This window comes from Neoarius graeffei, chromosome 2 (genome assembly GCF_027579695.1).
Source record: "Neoarius graeffei isolate fNeoGra1 chromosome 2, fNeoGra1.pri, whole genome shotgun sequence".
Lineage (NCBI taxonomy): Eukaryota > Metazoa > Chordata > Actinopteri > Siluriformes > Ariidae > Neoarius > Neoarius graeffei.
Window position 1 is genome coordinate 75,875,437 of NC_083570.1, and position 26,512 is coordinate 75,901,948.

The 26,512-nt window shown below is 39.6% G+C and overlaps 1 protein-coding gene across 1 annotated transcript in view; it reads right to left on the reverse strand.

Annotated features, from left to right (window-relative positions):
* Positions 1 to 13,172, reverse strand: part of cd44b (CD44 molecule (Indian blood group) b) — a 28,120-nt gene extending 14,948 nt beyond the window's left edge. Inside the window, exons 1-4 of the mRNA XM_060914998.1 lie at positions 12,808 to 13,172; positions 3,313 to 3,481; positions 509 to 645; positions 142 to 213 (exon numbers count right to left, since the gene is read on the reverse strand). Of these exons, the coding sequence (XP_060770981.1) occupies positions 142 to 213; positions 509 to 645; positions 3,313 to 3,481; positions 12,808 to 12,874 (445 nt within the window). The 5' untranslated portion in view covers positions 12,875 to 13,172. The remainder of the gene's footprint in view (positions 1 to 141; positions 214 to 508; positions 646 to 3,312; positions 3,482 to 12,807) is intronic.
* Between the last annotated feature and the right edge of the window lie 13,340 nt (positions 13,173 to 26,512).

The following is a 26,512-nucleotide window of genomic DNA, read 5'->3' on the forward strand; positions in this document are numbered from 1 at the left end:
TGTGGGGGGGGGGGGGGGGGGAGTGAGAACTACTACCACCACCACTAAGATACTGCTATTATTAATACCTCCACAACTACCTCAATAATAATAATAATAATAATAATAATAATAATAATAATAAAAATAAATTGTTCTCACCAGTGGTCTGAAGTTGTTCAGGATCACTCTCCAGATTTTTTATTTCAAATATGCAGTTTTTCTCAGATATATCTATTTTGGGAAACAGAGTTGTATTTTGTAAAGAGGCTCTACAAGTCCTAAATTATTTGCCTTTATTCTGTCCACAATGAGGCAACAATCAGAATGACTCAAAACTGTGTACCAATAGTATACCAAAGCAAAAGCTCTTCTCACACTATATTCTAATCACTATAGCTACATATATGTATAACTACAGCTAGATCTTACAGCCCAACCTGTGTAGGTATATTCTGTAGTTAGAAAACTATTAAAATTATAGCATTAAAAGCCTAGAAAATTCATTTTATTTCTTCTGTATAACTACCTGTCTGATCATAGCAGTAGGCATCATAGTAGGAATCCAGAGGTACCAAAGTGATGACCCCTGTCATGTTCTGTGCACACAGGGAGTTTGCCACATGCCGAGGAATGGTGATGTTTCCACTGCTGACCCAGCCATACCTGTTCAAAAATTCCAGTGCAGCTACATTACTATCAACTATATTTATAGCATATTTACTGAACTTGCAATTAATTAATAAAAGTGAATTCTGATTGCTCCTGTGTTGTCAGAAATACACTGATTAAACAGAAAACTACCAATAACTGCAGTAAGTTAATTGCATTTTAGGATTCGTTGTCTTGGGACACAATGCGACTTTAACTCTGAGATGCAGTAAAGGTTGAATAAATCCAAAAGCTGTATAATAAAAATTCAAAAAGATAAAAGACAATACTTTGAAAAGGTAGGACATACAGGGGATTGTTATTGATAACTTTTTTCTAAGACCACAGAATAGGCTGTGCAGATCCACATTCAGGTGAATATTAAGGCAAATATAATTTACATTATATAGTTAAGGCATTTAAGCACAAGAAGCCACTCAGTGTGGCTCATGTAAAAATTACAGTGTCTTGCAAAAGTGTTTGTCCTGTTTTGTCGCATTACAAGCTGGAATTAAAATGGATTTTTGGAGGGTTAGCACCATTTGATTTACACAACATGCCTCCCACTCTAAAGGTGTCATTTTTTTTTTATTGCAACACAAACAATAATTAGGATGAAAAAATAGAAATCTGGAGTGTGCATAGGTATTCACCCCCTTTTGTACGAAACCCCTAAATAAAGAGCTGGTCCAACCAATTCACTTCATAAGTCACATAATCAAGTCACATTGATTAAGATCCACCTGTGTGCAATCAAAGTGTCATATGCTGTCTGTAGAAATCAACCTGTTCTGGAAGGACCCTGACTCTGCAACATGACTAAGCAAGCAACATGAAAACCAAGGAGCACTCCAAACAGATCAGAGACAAAGTTGTGGAGAAGTATGGATCAGGGTTGGGTTATAAAAAAAAAATTCCCAAAATTTGAATATCTCAGGGAGCACCATTAAATCCATTATAGCAAAATGTTAAGAATATGGGGGGTGGCACAGTGGTGTAGTGGTTAGCACTGTCGCCTTACAGCAAGAAGGTCCTGGGTTCGAGCCCAGTGGCCGTTGAGGGCCTTTCTGTGTGGAGTTTGCATGTTCTCCCTGTGTCTGCGTGGGTTTCCTTGGGTGCTCTGGTTTCCCCCACAGTCCAAAGACATGCAGGTTAGGTTAACTGGTGACTCTAAATTGACCGTAGGTGTAAATATGAGTGTGAATGGTTGTCTTTGTGTGTCAGCCTTGCGATAACCTGGTGACTTGTCCAGGGTGTACCCCGCCTCTCACCCATAGTCAGCTGGGACAGGCTCCAACTTGCCTGCGACCCTGCACAGGATAAGCGGTTATAGATGAATGGATGGAAAGAATATAGCACTACTACAAACCTGACAAGAGAAGGCCGCCTACCAAAACTCACAGACTGGGCAAGGAGGGCATGAATCAGAGATGCAACAAAAACACCAAAGATAACACTGAAGGAGCCACAAAGAACCACAGGAGAGATGGGAGTATCTGTCTATTGGCCCACTTTAAGCCGTAGACTCCACAGAGTGGGGCTTTATGGAAGAGCGGCCAGAAAAAAAAGCCATTGCTTAAGAAAACACATTTGGAGTTTTTCCAACAGCATGTGGCAGACTCCCCAAACACATGGAAGAAGATTCTCTGGTCAAATGAGACTGGCCATCATGGGAAATGCCATGTGTGGTGCAAACCCAACACTTCCCATCACCCTGAGAACACCATTCCCACAGTAAAGCATGGTGGTGGCAGCCTCATGTTGTGGGATGTTTTTCATCTGCAGGGACAGGAAAACTGGTCAGGATTGCAGGAAAGATGGATGGAACTCAATTCAGGGCAATTCTGAAGGAAAACCTGTTTGAGTCAGCCAGAGGTTTGGACCTGGAAAAAAGGTTCACATTCCAGCAGGACAATGACCCTAAGCATACTGCTAAAGCTACACTGGAGTGGTTTAAAGGGAAATGTTTAAATGTCTTGGAATGGCCTAGTCAAAGCCCAGACCGCAATAGAATTTTGTCATACCTTGAAGATTGCTGTACACCAACACAACCCATCTAACTTGAAGGAGCTGGAGCAGTTTTGCCTTGAGGAATGGGCAAAAATCCCAGTGGCTAGATGTGTTAAGCTAATAGAGATATACCCCAAGAGAATTGCAGCTGTAATTGCAGCAAAATGTTGGCTCTACAAAATGTTGATGGGGGGGTTGAATACCTATGCACACTCCAGATTTCTGTTTTTTTTTCACCTTAATTATTGTTTGTGTCACAATAAAACAACAATTTTCACCTTTAAAGTGGCAAGCATGTTGTCAGTCAAATGGTACTAACCCCATAAAAATCCATTTTAATTCCAGTTTGTATTGTGACAAAACAGGACAAACACCAAAGGGGGGAATACTTTTGCAAGACATTGTATATAATAGCAGAATATGCTTGATGGAAAGGACTAACCACTCTATTCTGTATACAAGCGCTACCATGACTGTGATTGTTTAGTGTCATTAGTGTAATACTGATTGACAGGGGTAGAGAAAAATGACTGGATTTGATCTCAGACCATTGTGGTACTCGAGAGCTCCTCAATATCAATACATGCATTTAAGGATTACTTACCAACTTTTCTTATTAATTCAGCTGGAATCTTGCGAACATAGGCATATAAAGATAGATAGGATATTCACCTGCAGGTCTCTAAGCCCACGCCATGTGCAACAGTCATCTGCTCATTACTGGCCAAGGTTGTTCCTAATTCTTCACATAGTTTCTGGGCAGTATCAAAGTCCAAAGTGTACCGATCATTGCCCTGAATATGGAATACTCCCTTATAACTGCAGTCTCGTACCTTCACCTCTGAGGAGAGAGAGAGAGAGAGAGAGAGAGAGATGCAGTACTGGTATTTACTCTCATGAGCAAAAAAAAAAAAAGCCAAGATATTAGAACAAAATCTGATAAAAACTGATAGATGGGATTTGTTTGGTACTCGTTTCCAGGAGTTCTATCCTGCAAGTCCATCTTAGCTGTGGAAAGATGTTAAAATATTGTCAGGTAGGGAATAGCATACGTGCATGAACAACAACAACTTCTTCTCTCTCTGTCTTTTCAGTTACTTGAATTAATGAAATGAATTCAGTACTGGGAAATGTGTTGCTATGGTGTTTGTATCCCTGTGTGTTCACTGCTCTTTCCTCTTCACACTGAATATTTTTGTGCTTTCTAAAGTAACGCCCTTGACTCAGCTTCATGCCTAATTATCACACCCCTCATGAGCTGAGCAAAGCTGTATTTGAGCAGAGAAAAACTGTGGGTTGTTTCCCAGGACTCAGACTGAGAGTCACTGTAGTAACTCCATTGGCTATACTTCAGACATGTTGCAACAGTCAAACTGAATTACTCTGAGAAAAATGCAAATCAGATTAAAATCTGTTGAAAATGATGACTGTACAAAGAGAGAGACATGCAGACACCGTCAGACACAAAGCACACAAAGGTGGAGTACGAGATTTTGGAATAACGGTTACCGCAAGCCATATTTTGAAAAGAAACACGCCCGCCCTTGCCATGCGCCCACCCCCCACGTCTCCTCCCCCTTATAAAGCCTGAGAAAGTCCGGCTTTATAATGGGTGTCTATTGCGTTACACACCAGTGGAGCTCGTTAAGTTAGAGTGTAGAGAGCTTGGAAAAATAGCTCAAACTCTCTCATTTAAACTGTGTTTTCAGCCCCAATTTTCACTCCACACACAATTTTCTCAAAAGTACTAGCCACACTTGTCCTGATTCACACAATGTGTCTACCTACACGATAGGACTTGCAGTTTTTGAATGAGAAGCCTGAAAGTGAGGAGAGGGCAGGCGCGCAGCCCCATAGACTGCCATTATAAACTTGGCAGAAAAGTCACTCGTTTTTAACTCGCTCTAGCGACCTCATTTATTGACACTACAGACAAAATAATTACATCAGTGTGTTCAGGAGAGCCTTGTGGCACTCACTGTGAAAGAATTTTGTGAATATCTCCTTCCGGTTTCGTGTAAATCCCCATTGTTTGGAGGGAGCGCACTGAGAAAATCCTGGGCTTTCTGTGTGACACTCTGCTTGCAGCGCGCGGGTTGGAGGAAGGGTATGGAATCAATTTTGTGCCAAAATATTCATACAATACTTTTGAAATATCAAACAAAAACGACAAATCAAAATACAAAAAAAGAAAAAGTCAATTTTTTTAGACTGGCAAACAAATTATTCATGTAATCGTGCAAAATATCAGTCTATTACTCTTCAGAAACCTTTTATTTTTGTTCCGCGTCTTTCTCAGTTTTGCTTGACGTAATTTATTTTGGTTGCGATTCCAGCTTTCTCGTTTGCGCTCCTTGACTTTTTGCTTGCAGTTTTGGCACAAACTTGACGTGTGGATGGGCTGTCCAGGAATGCATTCCCATTGGCTAAACTTGTGTTTGACTGACAGCTACGCTCAGCCATTCCCTACTCGGATTCTGGCGGACTGTTTGACGAGTGACCGATCCATTGACGGTAAACAAGGATCGAGTGGGCTTCAGTGGCGACTATGATACTGAATTAATTCAACAAAGTGTAAATTCAATATCATAGTCGCCACTGAAGTCCACTCGATCCTTGTTTACCGTCAATGGATTGGTCACTCATCAAACAGTCCGCCAAAATCCAAGTAGGGAATGGCTGAGCGTAGCTGTCAGTCAAACACAAGTTACCCAATGGGAATGCATTCCTGGACAGCCCACCCACACGTCAAGTTTGTGCCAAAACCGCAAGCAAAAAGTCAGGGAGCGCAAACAAGAAAGCTGGAATCACAACCAAAATAAATTACGTCAAACAAAACTGAGAAAGACGCGGAACAAAAATAAAAGGTTTCTGAAGAGTAATAGACTGATATTTTGCACAATTACACGAATAATTTGTTTGCCAGTCTAAAAAAATTGACTTTTTGTTCTTTTTTTGTATTTTGATTTGTCGTTTTCATTTGATATTTCAAAAGTATTGTATGAACATTTTGGCACACACACACACACACAGAAGGGCTGGGCTGCTCGCGGGCTTCAGTCTGATTGACGTGTCAGTATCCAATCATTTTAAGGTGGTACCTCGATAGGATTTGATGGCGTTTTTCCTTTATTTTACACTGTAGACTGGATTAAAATATTTCGTTTTTGGGTCAAATCTTTTATTGTACTGCTTGCAACATGGGTGTGAGGAGCTTTTCAAGCAATATGGTAAAAAATACTCCTGAAAAAAATCTCGTACTCCACCTTTAAGTTTCATGATAACAGCAACCAGAGCAGTAGGTATAAAACAGCATTGAAACATCGGGGAGAAAATTCAAATGTCATTTCACTCCATATTGACAGTGGGAGGGTAAGCATGATTGTGAATTTTAGATTTTCATTTTTAAAAGAGTGCAGTCTGGCTTGGTCACCATGGCCACATACTTCTAGACTTTGGAGAACCAGACCTCTGACCAACAAATATGTGACCTGCTCCATCATTTTTAATAACTTTCGAATATAACTTCTAGTATAATATTAAACAATACACGTTAATTTAAATATTCACTGAGAGCAAACCTGGTTTTTGGTAAAAGTGATGGTAACATCTGCAGTGATTTTTATACATTACAAATAGCTTCATCATCATCATCCTCCACCCTAACAAAAAAGGTACAAAATGTACCTTTCTCTGTCACTGGAGTGGAACTATCAAGGGTGTATTTTATGTACCTATAATATGAATCTCTCACATACAAATGTACATGCACCATTCAAGGCACAGATACATAAAAAAGGCACAAAAGGGTATCAATCCAGTGACTAGAAAAGGCACCATTTAGTACCCTTTTTCTAATTATACTGTACCGTATATATCCTATAGTTATTGGTTGCATTTCATAGGAATATCAACTCTGAAAAACTACAATTTATTTGATTATAAATTAATAAACACTCTAAACACCTGGACCCAAAGTTTTTGAACTAAAATGCCATTATGACTTCAAATCTAATAGAATGTGTCACCAGTTATGTCTTTCTCAAATCAGACTACCACATATCATATCTCCAGATAAACAGTGTCTCATAATTAGCTATGATTCTGAAGAGACACCAAACTTCGTGGCTTCCAGTCACCATAGCAACAACAAAAGCACAGTTTACATTTCCATGAGCAAGTCTTAGTGTTGTGCAGTTCACACACAGGCCACTTCTCTGTTTATGCATTAAGTACAGTTTCCACATCCTGCTTCTGTATCTCATGTCTGTTGTTGCAAACATACTCAGGAAATCTTACCACACCTCATTCATCAGCAAGCTGCTAAAAGGTTATTATGTGGACATGCACAAACACAGGGGCGCAGATACGTTTTTTGAACTGGGGGGGACAAAAAACTGGGGGGGACAAAGCTGCCAGCAAACCAACCCCAACCCCGATATGCCTGTCAAACTTGTTGTGGGTTACCATAGCAACCAAGCTCGAGCTCGCAACCTGTGCAGTCTGCGCAGCTCAACCAACCGAATATCAGTCTTTGTTTTGTTTGTGAGTTGTTGCAACTATGTATACACTGCTGTGCACCTCAATAAACCGAATGGTAATTAGTCTTTTGATTTTTCCGTGAGGTTTGCCTTATGCAAAGTGGGGGGGACCGAACGAAGTGAATTTAAATCTGGGTGGGACGAATCCCACCCGTCCCCCCCCCCCCCATCTGCGCCCGTGCACAAACAGCATGTTTGAATTTTTAATAAATAACTGGAAGTGACTTTATCAGTCTCGTTATAATTGTTTAATGGTTTCCATTACATGTTCATCCATTACGTAGTAAGGTTTTTAAGGGCTAGAAAAATATACTGGATAATTTCCATTAGGATCTACAAGTTCCCATTATAATTTTTCCATTAGGTTTTAATGTTGTTCTATTGCATTATCCTGTAACAGTAAGATTACCTAGGGATGGACTCTCAATTATACTTTGTCAAGTTCTTAATTATTCACTTGCTTACTGTATACCACTTTCTGACAAAATATTAAATCAATTCAGTGGTACAGTTCAGAGATGCTAATGACAACTTCACGGAGTTCAAAAGATATTTTGAACAGTATTTACTCCACATTTGGAGTTGGTTTACATAGGTGATTAAGTTAATTTTCTTCATGGCCCATTCAGATTATTAAAATTACCTGCATATAGTTCACTTGCCAGATTTTTCTTGAGTAGAAGTGTTGGGAACAGGATATTTTAATAGCTTCTAGACCACCACCTTTAAACATAAGCACCTGTCTTTAAATCCAAAAAATGATCTATTCATTTTCTTTGTGATCTATTAATTGTGAATGCATTACATTAGGAATGTTGTCTTCTAACCTTGTGTCAGCATTTGAAATATCACAGTTTATCATTTAGTTGACATGCACACACACAAGAATCCATCTAAGCTCATTTACATTTGTGGTCAGAGATGAAAATACTGCAACAGCCATGCAGTTTACTTTCATTGCACAGGATACTGCCTTAACACACATCAGGAACTCAAAGAGGAAGTGGAGCTATATGGCTGTTAATGACAGTTGGGGAAAGGATTATTCTGGCACACTTCCACAATAAACCCAGCAGTGACACACAGACCTACAGAATACACTATCCTGAAGGAAAAACATATCTTCTGGGCCTGCAGAGTCACTTCAGAGATTAAAGAGAGCATCACAGGATGGAAAAACCCATCCAAGGTGTCTTCATTTACATGCAAAATTGGTAGTCAAGCTGGTTTACACAGCATGTTGAGTCCTGCTAGTTCAAAAGCACTGGTTTTGAAAGCAACCATTGTCTCTTAATGGAGTTAAGGGATTTGGGTAGGAAACAAATGATGTGAAAAGAAAGAAAGCGTGAGTGATGTTGTCTATAGAGAGGTTGCCAGAACCTCCAGCTGCTCTAGGTGGAGTTTATGTTTCTGTCTTGGTTTGTAGTTTCTGATTAAACTATAAAGAACAGCACCAGCAGCAACACAACCACCACCACAGAAGTGATCAGAGAATATGAAATATGAAATGTTGTTCTAATACCTTAAGGTGACATTTATTTGACTCTAAACCTAGGGTAAAATGCATCTTCTAAACCAGTGTTACTTTATTTGAGGAAATTAGATTTGAAATGTTGCTTTTAGCTCATAATGTATCAAATGAATAAGTGATTGTCATTAGTACTATTGTCACAATTAATGCACCAATTTACCAAAGTGTAACAAAGTTCATGTCAATTTACCACAGTGCTTTGGATATTGTTTGCCCCAGTACATAGTGTTCAGTCATAGTTCTTTAAGATTGATCCATCCACATCCACTCATGAGTGTAGGCAGGCAATGAAACCAGAGATCTAATGCAGCTATGTCAAAGTCAACTGAAGGACACCCCTCACCCCCACCTGCAATTCTCTACACCTCCATTGTTTTTGGAGGACACTAGCATCAAGAGGTCCTCTTCTCCAAAGAAGGCACTCAAATTTTTGAAAAAGTGTACTTTTTCTCTCTCTCTCTGCTTACTTGCTAGAATATTCTGCTAAAGTGTCCCTTTATTAAAACCTACTTAAATATTTGGTAACTGAATTAAAACAAATATAAATCAATTCATGCAAATAATATCCCATCTGCACTATTTTCAATGTCTTTCTGTTTTGAGAAACATACACAAAATCTCCAAGCCTCCTTTCCACTGGATCGCTTGGATCCATTCCTTTAATAGGACACTTAAGGATCTGGAAATTAATGCAGATATATTGTGGTATAGTTGGTGCATTCAGGATCTGCACTGAACTTATTTTGGAGCGCAGCTTCTTTACCCCATAAAGGGCTGAGTGTATGTTAAAATGAGTGAGAGGAGGGGAAGAGATCAGGGAGCAGGAGCCCCACAGAAAAGCTTTAAAATGTAATTAATAGGTTTAACAGCAGTCCAGAGGATACAGTTCAGCTGAAATGTGAGAGCCTTTTCATCATTTAAGATCAGTTTAAAGCAAGGTTAGTGTCTGACAGAAGGAGAGAGAATGATTGAGGGAAAGAGAAAAAGATAGTAAAGAATTATAAAGTTGTGTGAAGAGGTCAGGGGTTAAACTTTTTTGCACCTTTCCTCTTCTAGAATAAGATGTTGGGGGGGGGGGGGGGGGGGCTTGAAATAAACAAAAGTCTGAAACCAATTTTCCTTATGAGAGAACTCAAAGAGTATGTCTATGAAACATTGGTCATTTGGATCATTTTGAATATTACTGTAGGTTAATAGTAATGCAGGCAACCGGATTTGAGTCATTTTGAAGATGTGTCCCTGCTCATTAATTTAAATAAATGGGTATAGAAATGTCTTCAAGATTATATCACAAATCCAGCATCACTGATTTACTACTACTAGACATCCCAGTAAGCTAATGCTTGTACTAATGCCAGCTGGTCCCTGATGAAAGCAAAAAGAAGATACGAAGCCAAATCAGTAGCACGTGGAAAAGCTGGGAAGCAGCAGGTGATGCTTGACCATGTACAAGTCCTCTTTGTGAGGCTTGAGTCGACACCAAATGGCCTTCCTCACCTGAAACATGATACTCCAGGTAGTGTGTGTGTGTGTGTGTGTGTGTGTGTGTGTGTGTGTGTGTGTGTTTTAATGTGTCTCTGGTGGTGGTGGGTGGGGGGTTCAATGATCCACACAATCCTGTGACTAGAGCTCCACTTTAATGCTGCTTATTTGGCATAACTGCAAATGGCTCAACCACTTACTGAAGTTCAGCAAAGCTGGTCATTCACCTTAGGTAAACACAAACATATGCACACAGTTCGTTTGGCTATATAAAGGACTCTGCAGCACAGTTGTGAGAAATTTGTATCTATGAGATAGAAAACCTTTTTTTTTTTCCAAACCCCACACATTGCTGATCATGTTGACATGCTGCATCTAATGTGGGAGGAAGATGGAAAGGTAACATTTACTAAAAATATCCACATTAATGCTATAGGTTAGGAAAAAACCCACAGGAAACAGACCTTTGTGTATGTTGGATGAAGTAATTTCAAATTGATTAAAGGTGGGGTCAGTAATTTTTAGGTGTGAGCAATTTTACACACTTATATGAACATCACACTAATCAGTACAAGAACGCCTTCTAAACTGTGCTTTGAGTGTGTCACTTTGGAGCACGTACTAAAGGGAGGGGCTGAATTTGGTTGGGCTTTGACTTTCAAAACAGGAAATGCTGTTCAACCTATACTCAAATTGTTGACTTTACTTTTACTAGACAACTGACAATGACTAACTACAATCAGAAGGCCCAAAATAGAAGAAAATGGTTATTCTCTGTTTATTATCATCATGAGCTCAAGTCCCAGAACTGGAAAGGAGTTGATGAGAGTGAACCTGCAACCAGAGATCGACCAGCTTCACCACTCTGTCTTACCATGGATGGGGTTATCTGACCTTACAAATCCTCTCATGTGTAACAAGGAATGCCAGGATAAGTGAAAAATAGATAGATAAATAAATACATAAAATTCCTAGCAATCCAAGTGAAGCAAAGTTATTTGTTTCATCAGAATGTCCTTGAAGATACAAAGTCAATGTCATGTACAAATCCAAAGCCAGACTGAAACAAGTGTGTTCTTAAGAGCACCAGAGAAAGCTCATCTTCCTGTGGCTTGGTTCTTGAGAAATGTAGGCAGTCTACTTGACCTTAACAGAAAGAGAAAAAAAAAACAACACAGGACTACAGCACACACCAACCACAACATGGAGTCCAGTAACACACCCAGTTAATGTGTAAGTGTAGAGGCTATGCATTTTTTGTGCTGTCCCAGCATGAACTCACATAAAAGTAAAAATATACTAACAACAGAAAGCTACTTCAAAGGAACGATGGCATATAAAAACAGTGATTGCTATAATTGCCACTCAGATCTGACCTTAAGTTTTCCTATGACTTGACTCTAGTAGATTTGTACAAAATTGGGTGAATTTCTGGAATCTGGTCTCAGGAAAAAATGTGTGAGGGTGACATGGTTGGAAATCATGAAGTCATGGGAAAAGGTAAGAGTACTAACCCTGTTTTGAACCTTATTCTTCATAATTTTGTAAGAATTAAATGAAACAAATTTGTAAGGCCATGTTGGATTGGCTCTCTCATTGACATATTAGCTTCACGCCACCCTGGCTGCCCCTGGAATTTATATCTCATAACAAATTTCATTTTCTCAGTTCACCATGGAGGTTGTGATCAGTCTGCTGGCTTGTTACTTTCAAGCTACCTCTCTTTTGCATTCACTTTTTTCCCCATATTCACTTTTATACAGTGCACAGTACAAACACCTAAACCTACAAACACCATGCTAAACCACCTCCTGTTTCTCTTGCTTGGCAGTGCCAGAAATTACAACTCCACAGTGGTGGCTCACTGGCAGCCAGCCAAAGAGTCTCCCCATTTCTCCCTCACCACACGAGATATATTCCCTATCCACTTCCCAATTCAGTCATATACATACACTTAGACCTGTCAGCTTCACTATCAAATTCCTAAGCTGAGATGTTCTGCATTGACACACTTTAAAACCCCAACTTCACAATAAGAATAGGCTGGGCTAGTAACAAAAAAAAAAAAAAAAAAAGCACAGGTTGATCAATTTCCTTTGTGTAGCTCAGTTATGTTTGTAAGCTGGAAAAGCTATGAAAGGAAGAAGTACACTCAGTCAGGTGTGCTTTTCAATGGCCAAAATAGAGGCAGAATAAAATTGTAATATTAAAGATTAAAAAAAGATAGACCTACATATTTAAAGCACAGACTGCTGTTCACCAAGTCTGTGTGTCTGTGCCTCTGCCCAGTTTGCTCTCTATCTTTCTCTCTCCCCATCTGTCTATGTCTCTCCATATCTATCTCTTTCTGTCTGTCTGGAGAGCCGGCAGCCGTCTCCTTTGTTTGCTCTGTCTGCCACACGAAACACATGCTGCCTTGCCGGCATCTTCGTATTCAGTACTTACAGCCACACACATTTGTATGCACATTCAACAAAAACATTTTATGAAGCGAGAGGGAAAAATCACATCGCAGTAAAATTCACTTCCATAAATAAATAAATAAATAAATAAATAAAAATAGGTCCAAGAAGCAAAAAATTATCATGATTAAAACAAGTGCTTTTCTCTTACTTTGACCAGGGCTGGCCCAAGAGGAGGCTATCAATCCAGAAGTGAGTCCAAGTAGGAGAATCCACATGCTGGCTGAGGTGAGACTGTAGCAGATTCCTGTATTCCTGTACCGCCTGACAAGTGAAGCTGCTGAGAATTTGGATTGACTGACTGAATACTAGTAAGGGAGTGAGTGAAAGAGTGAACGAGTGACAGAGAGAGAAAGGGAGGGAGCAGGGGTCCAGTGCCCTCAAGGGAGTATGCAGTGGGTGGCTGCTAACCTGTCGGAGACGAGAGACTTTGCTCTAACTTTTCAATGGTGCGTGTGTGTGCATGTATGTGCGCGTGTATGTGTGAGCACGAATGAGAGAAAGAGAGAGAGCGAGAGAGATCTAACTATCACTTCTTTGATGGAAGAGGGTGGTGCGTATATGAACACACCCTTCTGCCCCTCCCTCTACTGCTTCCTCCTTTCCTCTCACCCTCTCTCTTACCCTCAGCTTTGGTTTGTATGGTTTTATTGCTTTAGTTAAGGTCTCCTGTTGCTCCATGTCAAAGCCTCTCTCACTGCTCAGCCACTTCTCTTACACTCTTCGGTGTGCCAAGGTCCTCAACATCCATACAGCACACATCTGCGCCTTTGTAATTGCCTCCTTCTGAACTGGCGCTCAATTCACTACCTTTTCTTTCAGCCAGACGTCTCTCCCCCTCACCTCTCCACTTGCACAGTGCAGAAGAAGAATCCAACTGTCACCCTGCACACAAAAATACTTTTCTAACCAATAATTACATAGTGTTTCAAACTGTTACCTATTCATTAACGGTATATATAGCATAAATCACAGCATTGTTTAAACTGAACCTCATGCAACAGTCATAGGAATTTGAACAAGCAAAACCAATGCTTTTGTGAATCTTGGTTGATTTTGTATTAATTAAGAGAAGATACAGGCCATAACTATCTTTCTTGAAGGATTTCTACTTGGAAACATTTTTCTAAACCCTTGATAAAGAAAGGTTCAGGAAATGTACGAAATTAACCCCAAACGAACATTATGGATTTTCTGTGACCCTACTGTTATATCCAGATTTTATGATACATAATGATACATAAGGAATAAAACAGCAGGGCTTGTTGTTATTGGAAAATAATCCATCCCGGGGTGGTATGACATGAAGGGAAGCAGAGGACTCTGGTTTATACAACCCCAAATCAGAAAAAGTTGGGCCAGTTTGGAAAATGCAAGTAAAAAAGAAAGCAGTGATTTATAAATTTACTCTGACTTGTACTTCATTGCAGACAGTATGAACCCAAAATATTTCATGTTTTGTCTGGTTAACTTCATTTCATTTGTACATCCATTCCTACATTTCAGGCCTGCAACACATTCCAAAAAAGTTGGAATGGGGGAAAGTTAGGACTAGTAATGAGGTAACACAATTAAATAATGATGTAATTTGAAACGGGTGATGTCAACTGGTGACTGTAATCGTCATTTAGTACAAAATCAGTGTCCAGGAAAGGCTTAGTCTTTGAGGAGCAAAGATGGGCTGAGGATCACCAGTTTTTCAACAGATGCATGAGAAAATTATTGAAATGTTTAAAAACAATGTTCTTCAAAGAAATATTGGAAGAGATTTAGATATTTTACCCTCTATGGTGCATAATATCATTCAACAATTCAAGGAATCTGGAGGAATTTCTAGGCATAAAAAGCAAGGGCACAAGCCTAAGCTGAACACCCATGATCTCCGATCCTTCAGACCGCACTGCATCAAGAACCGTCATTCATCTATAACTGATATCTCATGGGCTCTGGATTATTTTGGCAAACTTTTATCAAGCACTATAATACAGAGTTACAAACACAAATGTCAGTTAAAACTTCACTGTACAAGAAGGAAGCTTTATATTAACTGTATCCAGACGCACCATTAACTTCTCTGGGCTCAGAGGCATCTGGGATGGACCATCACACAGTGGGAATGTATATTGTGGTAAAACAAATCAGTATTCCAAGTCTTTTTTGGAAGAAATGCATGCAGTGTACTCCAGACTAAAGACTGATCCAGACTGATACCAGCAACAAGTCCAACAAACAAAGTCCGTCATGGTATAGGATTGTGTCAGTATCCTTGGCAAAGGTAACTTAAGCTAGCGATAATGTCCAGCTAACTAATGTTAGCAAAAGCCACCGCTAGTTAGCTAAATCCTATTCAATCTCTGTGGAGCGGTGGTTAGCTAACAGTAGTTGACACTTAGCTGAAAAAAAAAATCGATGTCTTAATTACACACTGAGCACATAAAAATAGATGTCTGTTGGTTTTCTAAACATTTGATGAGGTAAATTCACCACTTTGGGTTTACACATAACTTACCAGCATAAAAAGATACAAGCTGTCTCTCTTATTCGCTCCACTGCTGGAGATGCCATGATCTTTGTTGAAAATTTCAGAAGCTCTCAGGTGGTGATGTGATTCACTGCTAGCACTCTGATTGGATGATCTTAATAAGTTGCCCAAAATGATCAAAATCATTCAGATAGAACTTGTGTTGCCCAATCTCAATGGGAAAAAGTGTCAAAGTGCAATTGCCCAGCAACATTACCTGGCAACATTGCCCAAAATGTTGCCCTGTGTATCATCAGCCTAAGACACTTGTAATGGTAGCACTGATGCAGAAAAGTCCATTAAGATTTTTGGAGTAACATATGCTGCCGGGGTGGCATGGTGGTGTAGTGGTTAGCGTTGTTGCCTCACAGCAAGAAGGTCTGGGTTTGAGCCCCGTGGCCGGTGAGGGCCTTTCTGTGCGGAGTTTGCATGTTCTCCCTATGTCTGCGTGGGTTTCCTCTGGGTGCTCCGGTTTCCCCCACAGTCCAAAGACATGCGGGTTAGGTTAACTGGTGACTCTAAATTGACCGTAGGTGTGAGTGTGAATGGTTGTCTGTGTCTATGTGTCAGCCCTGTGATGACCTGGCGACTTGTCCAGGGTGTACCCCGCCTTTCGCCTGTAGTCAGCTGGGATAGGCTCCAGCTTGCCTGCAACCCTGTAGAACAGGGTAAAGTGGCTAGAGATAATGAGATGAGATGCGATGAGATGAGATGAGACATACTGTATGCTGCCTTCAAGACATCTTTTCCAGGGATATTTATATGCTGCCTTCAAGACAACATCTTTTCCAGGGATATTTCAGCAAGACAATGCATAACTACATTCTGCACACATTGCAAAGGCATGTGGAAAAAGAGGGTGCCTGTCCCCTCTGTCCCTAACAGAGAATGTGTCACGAATTTTGAAAGGAAAAATATGACAATGACGACAACCCCATACTGTTGCACACCTTAAGACCTGTTTGCAGGAAGAATAGGACAAAATAACACCTGAAATGCCTCAACACTTGGTATATTCAGTCCCTAAACATCTCTTAAGTGATGTGAGAAGGAATGTCAACATTATAAAGTTGTGAAATATAAACTTGGAAGTTGGGTCTGAACACTTAAGGTGATGAAACACAGGGCAACTTTTTGGACGATGTTGCTGGCAATGGGCAACCAGGTGAGACAGGGCAACTAATTAGGGCAGCAGACAATTGGCAACAAGCAATCAGATAAGAGCAAATCTATTGCCAGGGAGACAAACACCGCAAAGATGGACACTGAAATATTTGCAGCCGTCACTTTTGTCTTGGCTTCAGCCTTTATTTTGCTCAAGTAAGTATCACTTCTGGAACAAAACTGAATAGGTACTCTGGTCAAAAGATAAATTTTGACACAAGAGAGCAAACATTATCCCTACATAGCTCACGATAACTTTCAGCTAACTATGTTGGCAAAAACCACTGCTAGTTAGGTAAATCCCATTCAATCTCTATGGAGCAGTGGTTAGCTAATGGCAGTTTACACTTAGCTGAAAAAAAAAAAAGATCTCTTAATTATAACCTGAGCACATAAAATAGATGCCTGTTGGTTTTCTAAACATTTGATGAGGTAAATTCACCACTTGGGGTTTACACATAACTTACTGGCATAAAAAGATAAACATAAGTTGTCTCTCTTTTTATTCACTCCACTGCCATTGAGATGCTGCTATCTTTGTTGAAAATTTCAGAAGCTCTCAGGTGATGTGATTTGCTGCTAGCACTCTGATTGAATGATCTTAAAAAGTTGCCCAAAACGATCAAAATCATTCAGATAGAACTTATGTTACCCAATCTCAGTGGGAAAGTGTTAAAGCCCAATTGCCCAGCAACATTGCCCAAAAAGTTGCCCCATATATCATCTCCTTTACAGTTTTGCTATGATGGCTTAGGACTAAAATTGTTCTCAACGGAATCTTTTTTTTTCCAGCTAAGAGTCTAACCTTCATAAGAATTACTTTTACAAATTCATTGACTCCAAGTTAAAAAAAAAAATCAGGAACTGAGAGGAAGTATTTTTCTGTCTCCAATCACCAACATCTATCAGAGTGCTTTGGAGAACTCAAAAGAGCTTAAACCAGTAAGGTGAACATCAGCACAGTGATTCAGAAACCCTAATTATTATTCCAGGTATTATTACTCATTCCTTGCCATGAGTAAAATCATTGCAAAAAGAAAACCTTTCCCTCCTTGTGTTTAATGAACATGATGGTTCATGATACACCCTGTCTGTGGATGAGTAATGTGTATGCATTGCAAATAGCTTTAAACTCCTGAGTCCCATCTGACATTTTATGAACAGGTGACAGACGTGGTGTAAATGTTGCTGCATCTGTGAGGATTATCCTTCAGTAAAGACAAATTACACCAATAAAATGGTCATAATCTCTTCACAGTTGTTACAAGGTACCTAATTTAGCACACAGTATATTCCACTATCCTACACACATATATTATTTTTGAAGCATTTCCACTGACTTTTGGCATTGACTGCATTGGTTTTGGAAAACCTTTTGTGAATCTAAAAGACACATTAAAAACCAAAGACAGTTAAAATATTGACTCCGTGATTAATTCAATTCGGAAAATTCCCAACTTGCGAAATGCTCTCTATAGTGATGACACAGAGGGAGTGTGAGAGTAACATTTTACAGAAGTGTCCAGAAGGCTACATGACACATACATAAGCCTATTATGACAAATGACATCCATCCATTTCTATACCACTTATCCATCAGGGTCACAAGGGAAGTTGGACCCAATCCCAGCCAGAGGCAGGGTACACCCTGGGCAGATTGCCAATCTATCTTAGGCCTAACATAGAGCCAAACAACCATTCACACCCATGGACAATTTAGAGTAGCCAGTTGACTTAAACCATGTCTTTAGACTGTGGTTGGAAACCGAAGCACCTGGAGGACAGAAAGGCCCCAGTCAGCTGTGAACCCAGACCCTTTTTGCTGTGAGGCAACAGTGCTAGCCACTGCACCACCATACCACCCAACAACTGACATAAACCTACTTAAATATTTCCAAAGATTTATCTGATCATTCGTCAGGTGTCACTTGTGATGTCCAGCTGATGTGACACCTGAGCCAGGTGACAGTTCTTTGCTGATATGACATTTTCCATACTGGCTTACATTAGGACAGTGTTGTCCAATCTTATCTGTGAAGTTCCCATGTGGCTGTGAGTTTCCATTCCTGCTGAGAGGGAGCCACACCTAATTCTACTTGTTTAATCAATTTGTTTCGGTCTTCTAACGAATTGTCAGTAACAGGTGTGGTTTCTGCTTGGCAGGAAATGAAGAACCTGAAGACAAACGGACACTTTGCAGGTAAGAGTGAATCCTTGACTTTGTGGTTCAGTGTTCTTTTGGTATGTCACATGTCAAACACTGAAATCAAACTTACTCTAATTTAGCACCATATAAATACAAATGATATGCTATATGGTTAAAAGTACTTGGACATCTGACCATTCCAAAGCCATGGGTGTTAACAGATTTAGTCCCCCTTTGCTGTTATAACAACCTCCACTCTTCTGGGAGAGAATTCCATTAGATTTTGGACTGTGGCTGTGGGGATTTGTGCTCATTCAACTACAAGAACCACATTTGCACTTTATATAGTCTTGTGTACTGTGCTACTGTATCATTACGTGTTGCATCATGGTCCTGAAGAAATGACCTTTTGTTCTATTGTATACCAGGCTTTATAGAGGAATGAGAATAAAAACCCACTAAATTCACTTGACTTGAAGAGCACAAGAGGTTGAGCCCTCAAGTACAGCAAGAAGGCCTGGCACAAAGTTGGTGTTCAAATTAATCTCAAAGTTCTTCCGTAAGGTTGAGGTCAGAGTACCGTGCAGACCACTTGAGTTCTTCCACACCAACTTTGGCCAACCATGTCTTCATGCAACTCACTTTGTGAACAGGGACATTGTCATGCTGGAACAGGTTTGGCCCACTTAATTCCAGTCAAAGGAAGTCTAATTGCAACAAGATAAAAACCATATTCTAGACACTACTGTTCGGGGAAGACAACAATTTGGGTGTGATGGTCAGGTGTCTACACATAGTGAATTTTAAGGTCTTTACGATGACATTTTCAAATATTTATAAAATGTTTAGTTTATTTAAATATGATAAATAACTTGGTGTCAGACTGCATCACACCACCCTAAAAGTTAATTATGTTCCAATGACATCATGAAGTGTTTTCTTCCATGTACACCACATCAATTTGCCAATTTTTAATTTATTAAAAATGTGACACCCAGTTAGGTTTAAATGTTGTGGAGCATCCATGAAACAAGTTAGTTTCTGTTATCACTTACATTGCAGCAACTATAAACAACTGTTCCCTCATCACTCTCTCTCTCATTTAATGACAAAATATGCAGCTTGTCAAGTTACTAAGCAACTGCAAAGCTCAAATGTTAGAAAACTTGAAGTTAAAACTTTACCTGTGACTGTTACAAAGCACTGACACTGAAAACATCCTAGGTAGCCATAGCCTAAAGATTAGAGGAGCAGGTTTGGGACCAAACTATCACCAGTTTGATTCAGTGAACCAGCAGGAAAATGTATGGTAGGGAGTGAATGAAGTGCTTTCTGCTCCCTCTACATTCATGGCTGAAGTGCCCTTGAGTAAGGCACCTAACCCCCTAGGAGCTGTAGTGTGGCTGCTCATGTGTGTGTGTTCACTGCTTTGGATGAGTTAAATGCAGAGCCTTATTAATCCCTGGGGGGGAAATTAAGTATTAAAAAAAAAAAAACACCAGAAATGCCAAATCTCCTCAGTGGAACCATTTCATTAATTTCAAACATTTCTACCCATTTTGTGGAATGTCAGGCACTGGAAAAATTAGATGTTGCTATAGAAATGATAATGTATCAGAATGAGTGCATTAATTATAAACTGTTATAGAAAATTAATCAAAACCTTTTGACAAATTCGGGATTAACAGGGCTGTGGTCGAAATAGAAATAAGTAAACACAAACCCAAGTGTTCTGAGAAAATACACATAACCATCTAGGTAAAATGCAATGATTGTCACTTTTACATCTTCATTATGTAACTGATATACAGCAGGTTTTCTTGTCAATCTTACTAACAAGTGCCAAGTTTTTCCAAATGAACATACACTTGAGCAGGTTGTTGCATGATTACCATAATGTGACTTGGACATTCATGGTATCATAATATAATAAGGGTGCCTGGAACGTGTCACAACCTTATGTTGCTAAAAATCTGTGTCACTTAACTCAGGTTCTTATTGAAATAAGCTTTTAAATGTTTGTGTGTTTGTCAGTTGGCATAAAGGGTTTATTCAGGTTTCATGTACTAGTGCATCTCAAAAAATTAGAATACCATGAAAAAGTTCCTTTTTGTTCATAATTTAATTCAAAAAGGTAAATTTTCATATATTCTATATTCATTACATGTAAAGTGAAATATTTAAAGCCTTTTTTGTTTTAATTTTGATGATTATGGCTTATAGCTCATGAAAATCAGAAATCCAGTATCTCAAATTATTAGAATATTCCCTAAGATCAATAAAAAAAAAAGGATTTACAATACAGAAATGTCCAACTTCTCAAAAGTATATTAATTTATACACTCAATACTTGGTTGGGGCTCCTTTACCATGAATTACTGTATCAATGCGGTGTGGCATGGAGGTGATCAGTCTGTGGCACTGCTGAGGTGTTATTGAAGCCCAGGTTGCTTTGATAGTGGCCTTCAGCGCATCTGTATTTTTGGGTCAGGTGTTTCTCATCTTCCTCTTGACAATACCCCATAGATTCTCTATGGAATTCAGGTCAGGTAAGTTGGCTGGCCAATCAAACACGGTAATATCATGGTCAGCAAACCATTTGGGAGTAGTTTTGGCACTGTGGGTAGGTGCCAAGTCCTGCTGGAAAAGGAAATCAGCATCTCCAAAAGGCTCATCAGCAGATGGAAGCATGAAGTGCTCTAAAATCTCCTGGTAGATGGCTGTGTTGACTTTGGACTTGATAAAATACAGTGGACCAACACCAGCAGATGACATGGCACCCCAAATCATCACAGACTGTGGAAACTTCACACTCTGCTTCAAACACCTTGGATTCTGTGCCTCTCCACTCTTCCTCCAGACTCTAGAACCATGATTTCCAAATTAAATGCAAAATGTACTCTCATCTGAAAAGAGGACTTTGGACCACAGAGCAACAGTCCATTTCTTTCTCTCCTTAGCCCAGATAAGACACTTCTGACATTGTCTCTGGCTCAGGAGTAGCTTGATATTAGGAATGCGAAAGTTGTATCCCCTTTCTTGAAGATGTCTGTTCGTGATGGGTCTTGATACACTGACACCAGCCTCAGTCCACTCCTTGTGAAGCTCTCCCAAGTTCTTGAATCAACTTTTCTTGACAATCCTCTCAAGACTGCGGCCATCCCTGTTGCTTGTGCACCTTTTCCAGCCATCCTTTTCAGCAATGACCTTTTGTGGCTTACCCTCCTTGTGGAGGGCATCAGTGATCATCATCTGGACAACAGTCAAGTCAGCAGTCTTCCCCATGATTGTGGTTGTGTGTACTGAACTAGACCGAGAGATACACTATGTTCATACTGTTTTACTCAAACTTGAAATATTCTAATATTCTGAGATTTTTTTTTGTACTGTATGCCATACTGATTAAAATTAAAATAGAAAAATGTTTGAAACATTTGTTTGTGTAATGAGTCTAATATATAACATTTTCACTTTCTTAAATAACTGATGGAAAATATTGAACTTTTTCACAATATTCTAATTTTTTGAGATGCACTAGTAGCCTTGTAAGGGTGTTACTGATTAGTTCATAGGTGATGCAGCAGAACTTGGAACTAAAGAACAAGGGGAACAAAGAAGCACACTGGACCTCACAGCCATTGAAGCTTGCACTTGGATTTGACCAGATTTGAATCATAATTACATGAATGTCAGGTATAAGCCATTTCAGGGCTGTTTACGGAAGTGAGTAAGCAGAGGAATATGGGGTAATGAGTAACTCTGCTACTTGCATTAACTGATCCAACGCCTCCACTGCTTACTTCCCATTTCTTACCATAGCAACGTCTATTTGTTTTCATGGCCATAAAAACTTAGATACTTGTGACAAGATAGTGATAGCTGAATTTTTCACATTCTCCACAAGAAAGCTGTTAAATGTTGCTACCCGTCTCTGTATATATTTAAACAATTTTGTCTTGACAGATCAACACAATATAAATGAAATCTTTTGGAATTTCCCCTCAAAATATAAGAACAGAATATAAATTCACCACTATATTTTTATATAGTGATGATGACCGACCCCTCTCTTTTTCTCTCAGACACAGCAGTGTATAAAGAAGAAGCCCATTTCCATCACACCTCTGAGAATGATAGCTGTCCCACTTTTCCTTTCTAGGGGAAATAACGGTCTCATACAATACTGCCAAACCGTATTACTGCACAGGAATTATGAAATGTTTGCTGATTCCTTCTTTTAAGACTTTTAATAAGAGTTCTGTTTGCACATGAATTCCTAATGATGGGAGAAAACTTTTCTGCATACATGCAACTTCGGAGTATCCAGGTTTACTCAAGATATTTCATTTAAACTTAGTTTATTTAAAGCCCAAGCAAATTATATTTAGCACACTGTTCATTTAAAGATGCATTTAACAAATTAGGTCTAGCCACAAAAAATCTGATAATGATCTTTGATTTCTTTACAAACACCTGTTATGTTCAAGAATCAAAGTCCTTCCTACGCCATGTGGTGGCGCCGATCTCAGTTTCCATAGCCCTTGGCCTCTCGCCTATTACATAGCTAGGGTTAAAGTGGAGGGCTAGTCCTCTGGTAACCACAAGAGTTTGACACCCCACTCGCATCTGTATTGCAGTGTGCCTTGCCAGACGGCAGTTTTATGATGGTCTTTGGTATGACCCGACCGTGAGTAGAACTCACGATCTCGAGGCGGACACGCTAAACACTAGGCCAACTCGCGGGCCTATGTTCAAGAATATTGAAACCAAAACAGTTTCAGTTTCACACCTCATTAACTCAAGAGAAACTTGAACATGTCCAACATAGGGCCAATTGAAAACTCAAAATTAATGAGTCACAGCATTAAGAGAAAGTTCCCTCAAGTTTGGCAATGTCAAATAGTAGAGTTTAGAGGGATAGAGTAACCTCGCAGGTGGTGATAATGTGTCACAAGTTTTAAAATTAATGCTGATTAAACTCTAAACCATTGTCACTTTGACTACCCTTGTATCAGTCAAAAGTTTGGGCACCCCTACTCATTCACAGGTTTTTCTACATTGTGACCATTTTCTACATTGTAGAACAAGATGGTCTTATTTTATTTACACACATATATATAAAATACACACACAATATATATCTCCCCAAAATAAGATTCGAATTTTAAAGCAGATCGTATCCATCTCCACAGCTCAGGCCAATACAGAGCACTAGAAATGATCAATTTATAAAAAGACTAATAAGGATGTAATAATGCTGCCCAGAATTAGCCATTACATAATGGAAAAAGGAAACACAGACAATCTTGAATGAGTTATAATAGAACACAGGAGGTTCATCAGTGTTGCCAACAATTTTATCCAAAAATTACACCTTAGACTATTCACTCATCAGTAAGTTTTCCAGTAGGACTTTCCATCAGTGCAGTCTTTGGCATGACTCAGGCCATCTGAGCTCTTAAGATCATCTGGTGGTTGGTTTGTCCTGTGGTAATGCGCTCAGAGACTAATGGAACTTCCTTTGCATTCCTGCAAAGCAACACACTTTTCCTTTTTAAGCCCAAACCGTCTAGCATGGCTCCCTGGTGAGGCCATGTGAAAATCAGATCCTCCTACACACTGTACCTTTTGCTTTTGTTGATAGGATGTTTAATTCAGGAGGCCAGCAACTAGAATCAGACGCTTCAAAAGAAACATAAGGTGAAAAAATATAAACTGCATTAAAAGAGAAAGTAAAAACGCTACTAAATGACGAGTAGACTGCCAGTGTGGTGATATAATGTGGCTGGTGGCAGAAACCAGAGGTTTCCTGTGGTATGAATCACCACGGAAACATGAAAAATTCAAGCCTTCAACTTTGTAACCTTTCTCCTGAAAACAAAACATACCATTGTGGCCAATATCATGATTTGAGAGTAAATAGAGAACATAAGAGTAATGTGGTATGGTGTTTACATTCTAAGATATAGAATCATTACATCAACATTCTTGATGGGGACATTTGATCAGATTTTCTAATTTGAGAATTACATTTATAATGGTTGCTTTAGAACAAATAAAATGTTTGCAGTCTGACACTCTGATTTTTAAAGACTGCCCAAGTACTCTTACTCATAATATCTGACTCACATGCACCTCAAGCCAAAGTCAAGTGGAGGCATGTAAAACAGAAAAACACTCATTCACTATTGGCCATGGAGACCCAGCCATAGAACATAGACTGGGACTCTCGCCTATTCACTCCATGGCTGATTAACATAGCTGAGTGGGCTGATGGACAGGATCACAAGGCCATGACTATGCCTGGTTAAAAGACCAGGGCTTTGTGCTGTACAAACACAAAGAGCGCCCAGCTTGTGTTTGGATGCGCTGGAAAGGAAGACAAGTCCTATTTGGATTAAAATCCCAGGCGTCACTGTCTGTATAGTCAGCTGGATTCCTGCGTGTCATGTGCCTGACTAATGGAAACTCACAGCATAATCACTTAATGGGAGACCCAGATATAGACTCAAGGTGCGGGGAAATGCACAAATATTACAAAGTGCAACACCACAAGCCTCCTTAAACACAGAGAAAGATGACAAGGTCATGAGTGGTTTGTGAAAAGTGCCTATACAGGAAAATAGCAAAAGCAGACTGCAGCAAAAAGCAGCAGAGAGGAAATCCTGTCACCAATTCTGGTACAAGCCCAGGCGTGGCATGGACAGTCAAGAGGAGGTCACATCACTCTCTTCATCACAAAACTACAGTACATATGCAATCCAAATCATAAGATCACATGTTCAGTACAGTGAACATACATTCAGCTCTCAAACATTTTCACTTCAGTTTTCATTGATGCAACGCTTTTAATGATACACAGGTCTCCGAGTAGCTTTACAGAAATCTGGATGCAGATTTAGACTCCTAATGAGCAAGTCAGTTGTCACAATGACAAGGAAAATCTCCTGAGATGACATGAGAAAGAAAAGTGAGAGACTCAGAAGGGTCTCACCTAGCCTCTTCCGGGTGACATCACCTTGTAGGATTATGAATCATTACAGTATACAGTTGTAGAAACAAAGTCACACAGAACCAAGTGTACTGAAAGCATGTCCAGTATGAGCATAATGCGAATAAGAGTCCAGGAATGAGAACCTTCTTAACAAACACTTTCCTTAGAAGAGTAGCCTATACTACATTGATTAAAATGCATTTTCTCTTGGCTTATCTTCTTCCTTCTCAAGGTAACACAAATTTATAGCAGTGGTGCCAATTCATCAAAAATAAAAAAAAAAGTGTGGCAAGTTGGAAGATATAAACTCTGGCATCAGAGTTGACAAGTTACCCAAACTTTCATTCTTGAACATGAAACAAATATCAAATTCTATTCAAACACAAACAAGACACATTCAGTATTCTTTCTTTACAGACAGCTGAATTGCCATGGCTAGTTTCATTAACCATTCTGTCATCTTTAGTAAATGCTTTATACTGGTCAGGATTATGGTGAATATTCCAGGGTCAGGGTCTATCCCAAGAGCAATGAGTGAGAGGTGGAAATACACCCTGGATACCAGACTGCTGAACAAGCCAAGATGTCCAGTGAGCACAAAGAGGAGTAAAGATCCGAAGATCTGGATCAATGCATTGACTTAAAAAGCAATGATTGAAATTCATCAGTGTGATACTAATAAATTAATTGTGATAAAAAAAGGACATCAGTGCTGCAGTGGTTAGCACTGTTGCCTCATAGCAAGAAGGTTCTGGCTTCAAACCTGAATTGGCCAGTCAATTGGGGCCTTTCTGTGTGGCCTTTGTATGTTCTCTCCGTGCCTGTGTGGGTTTCTTCCAGGTACTCTGGTTTTATCCCAAAGTCCAAAGACATGGTCAACTGGATACTCTGAACTGCCCATAGATATGAATGAGTGTGAATGGTTGTTCATCTCTGTGTTAAGCCTATGATGGATTGGTGATCTACCTCAGGTGTACCCTGCCTCTCACCAGAAATCAGCTGGGATTGGCTCCAGCTTCCCCTACAACCCT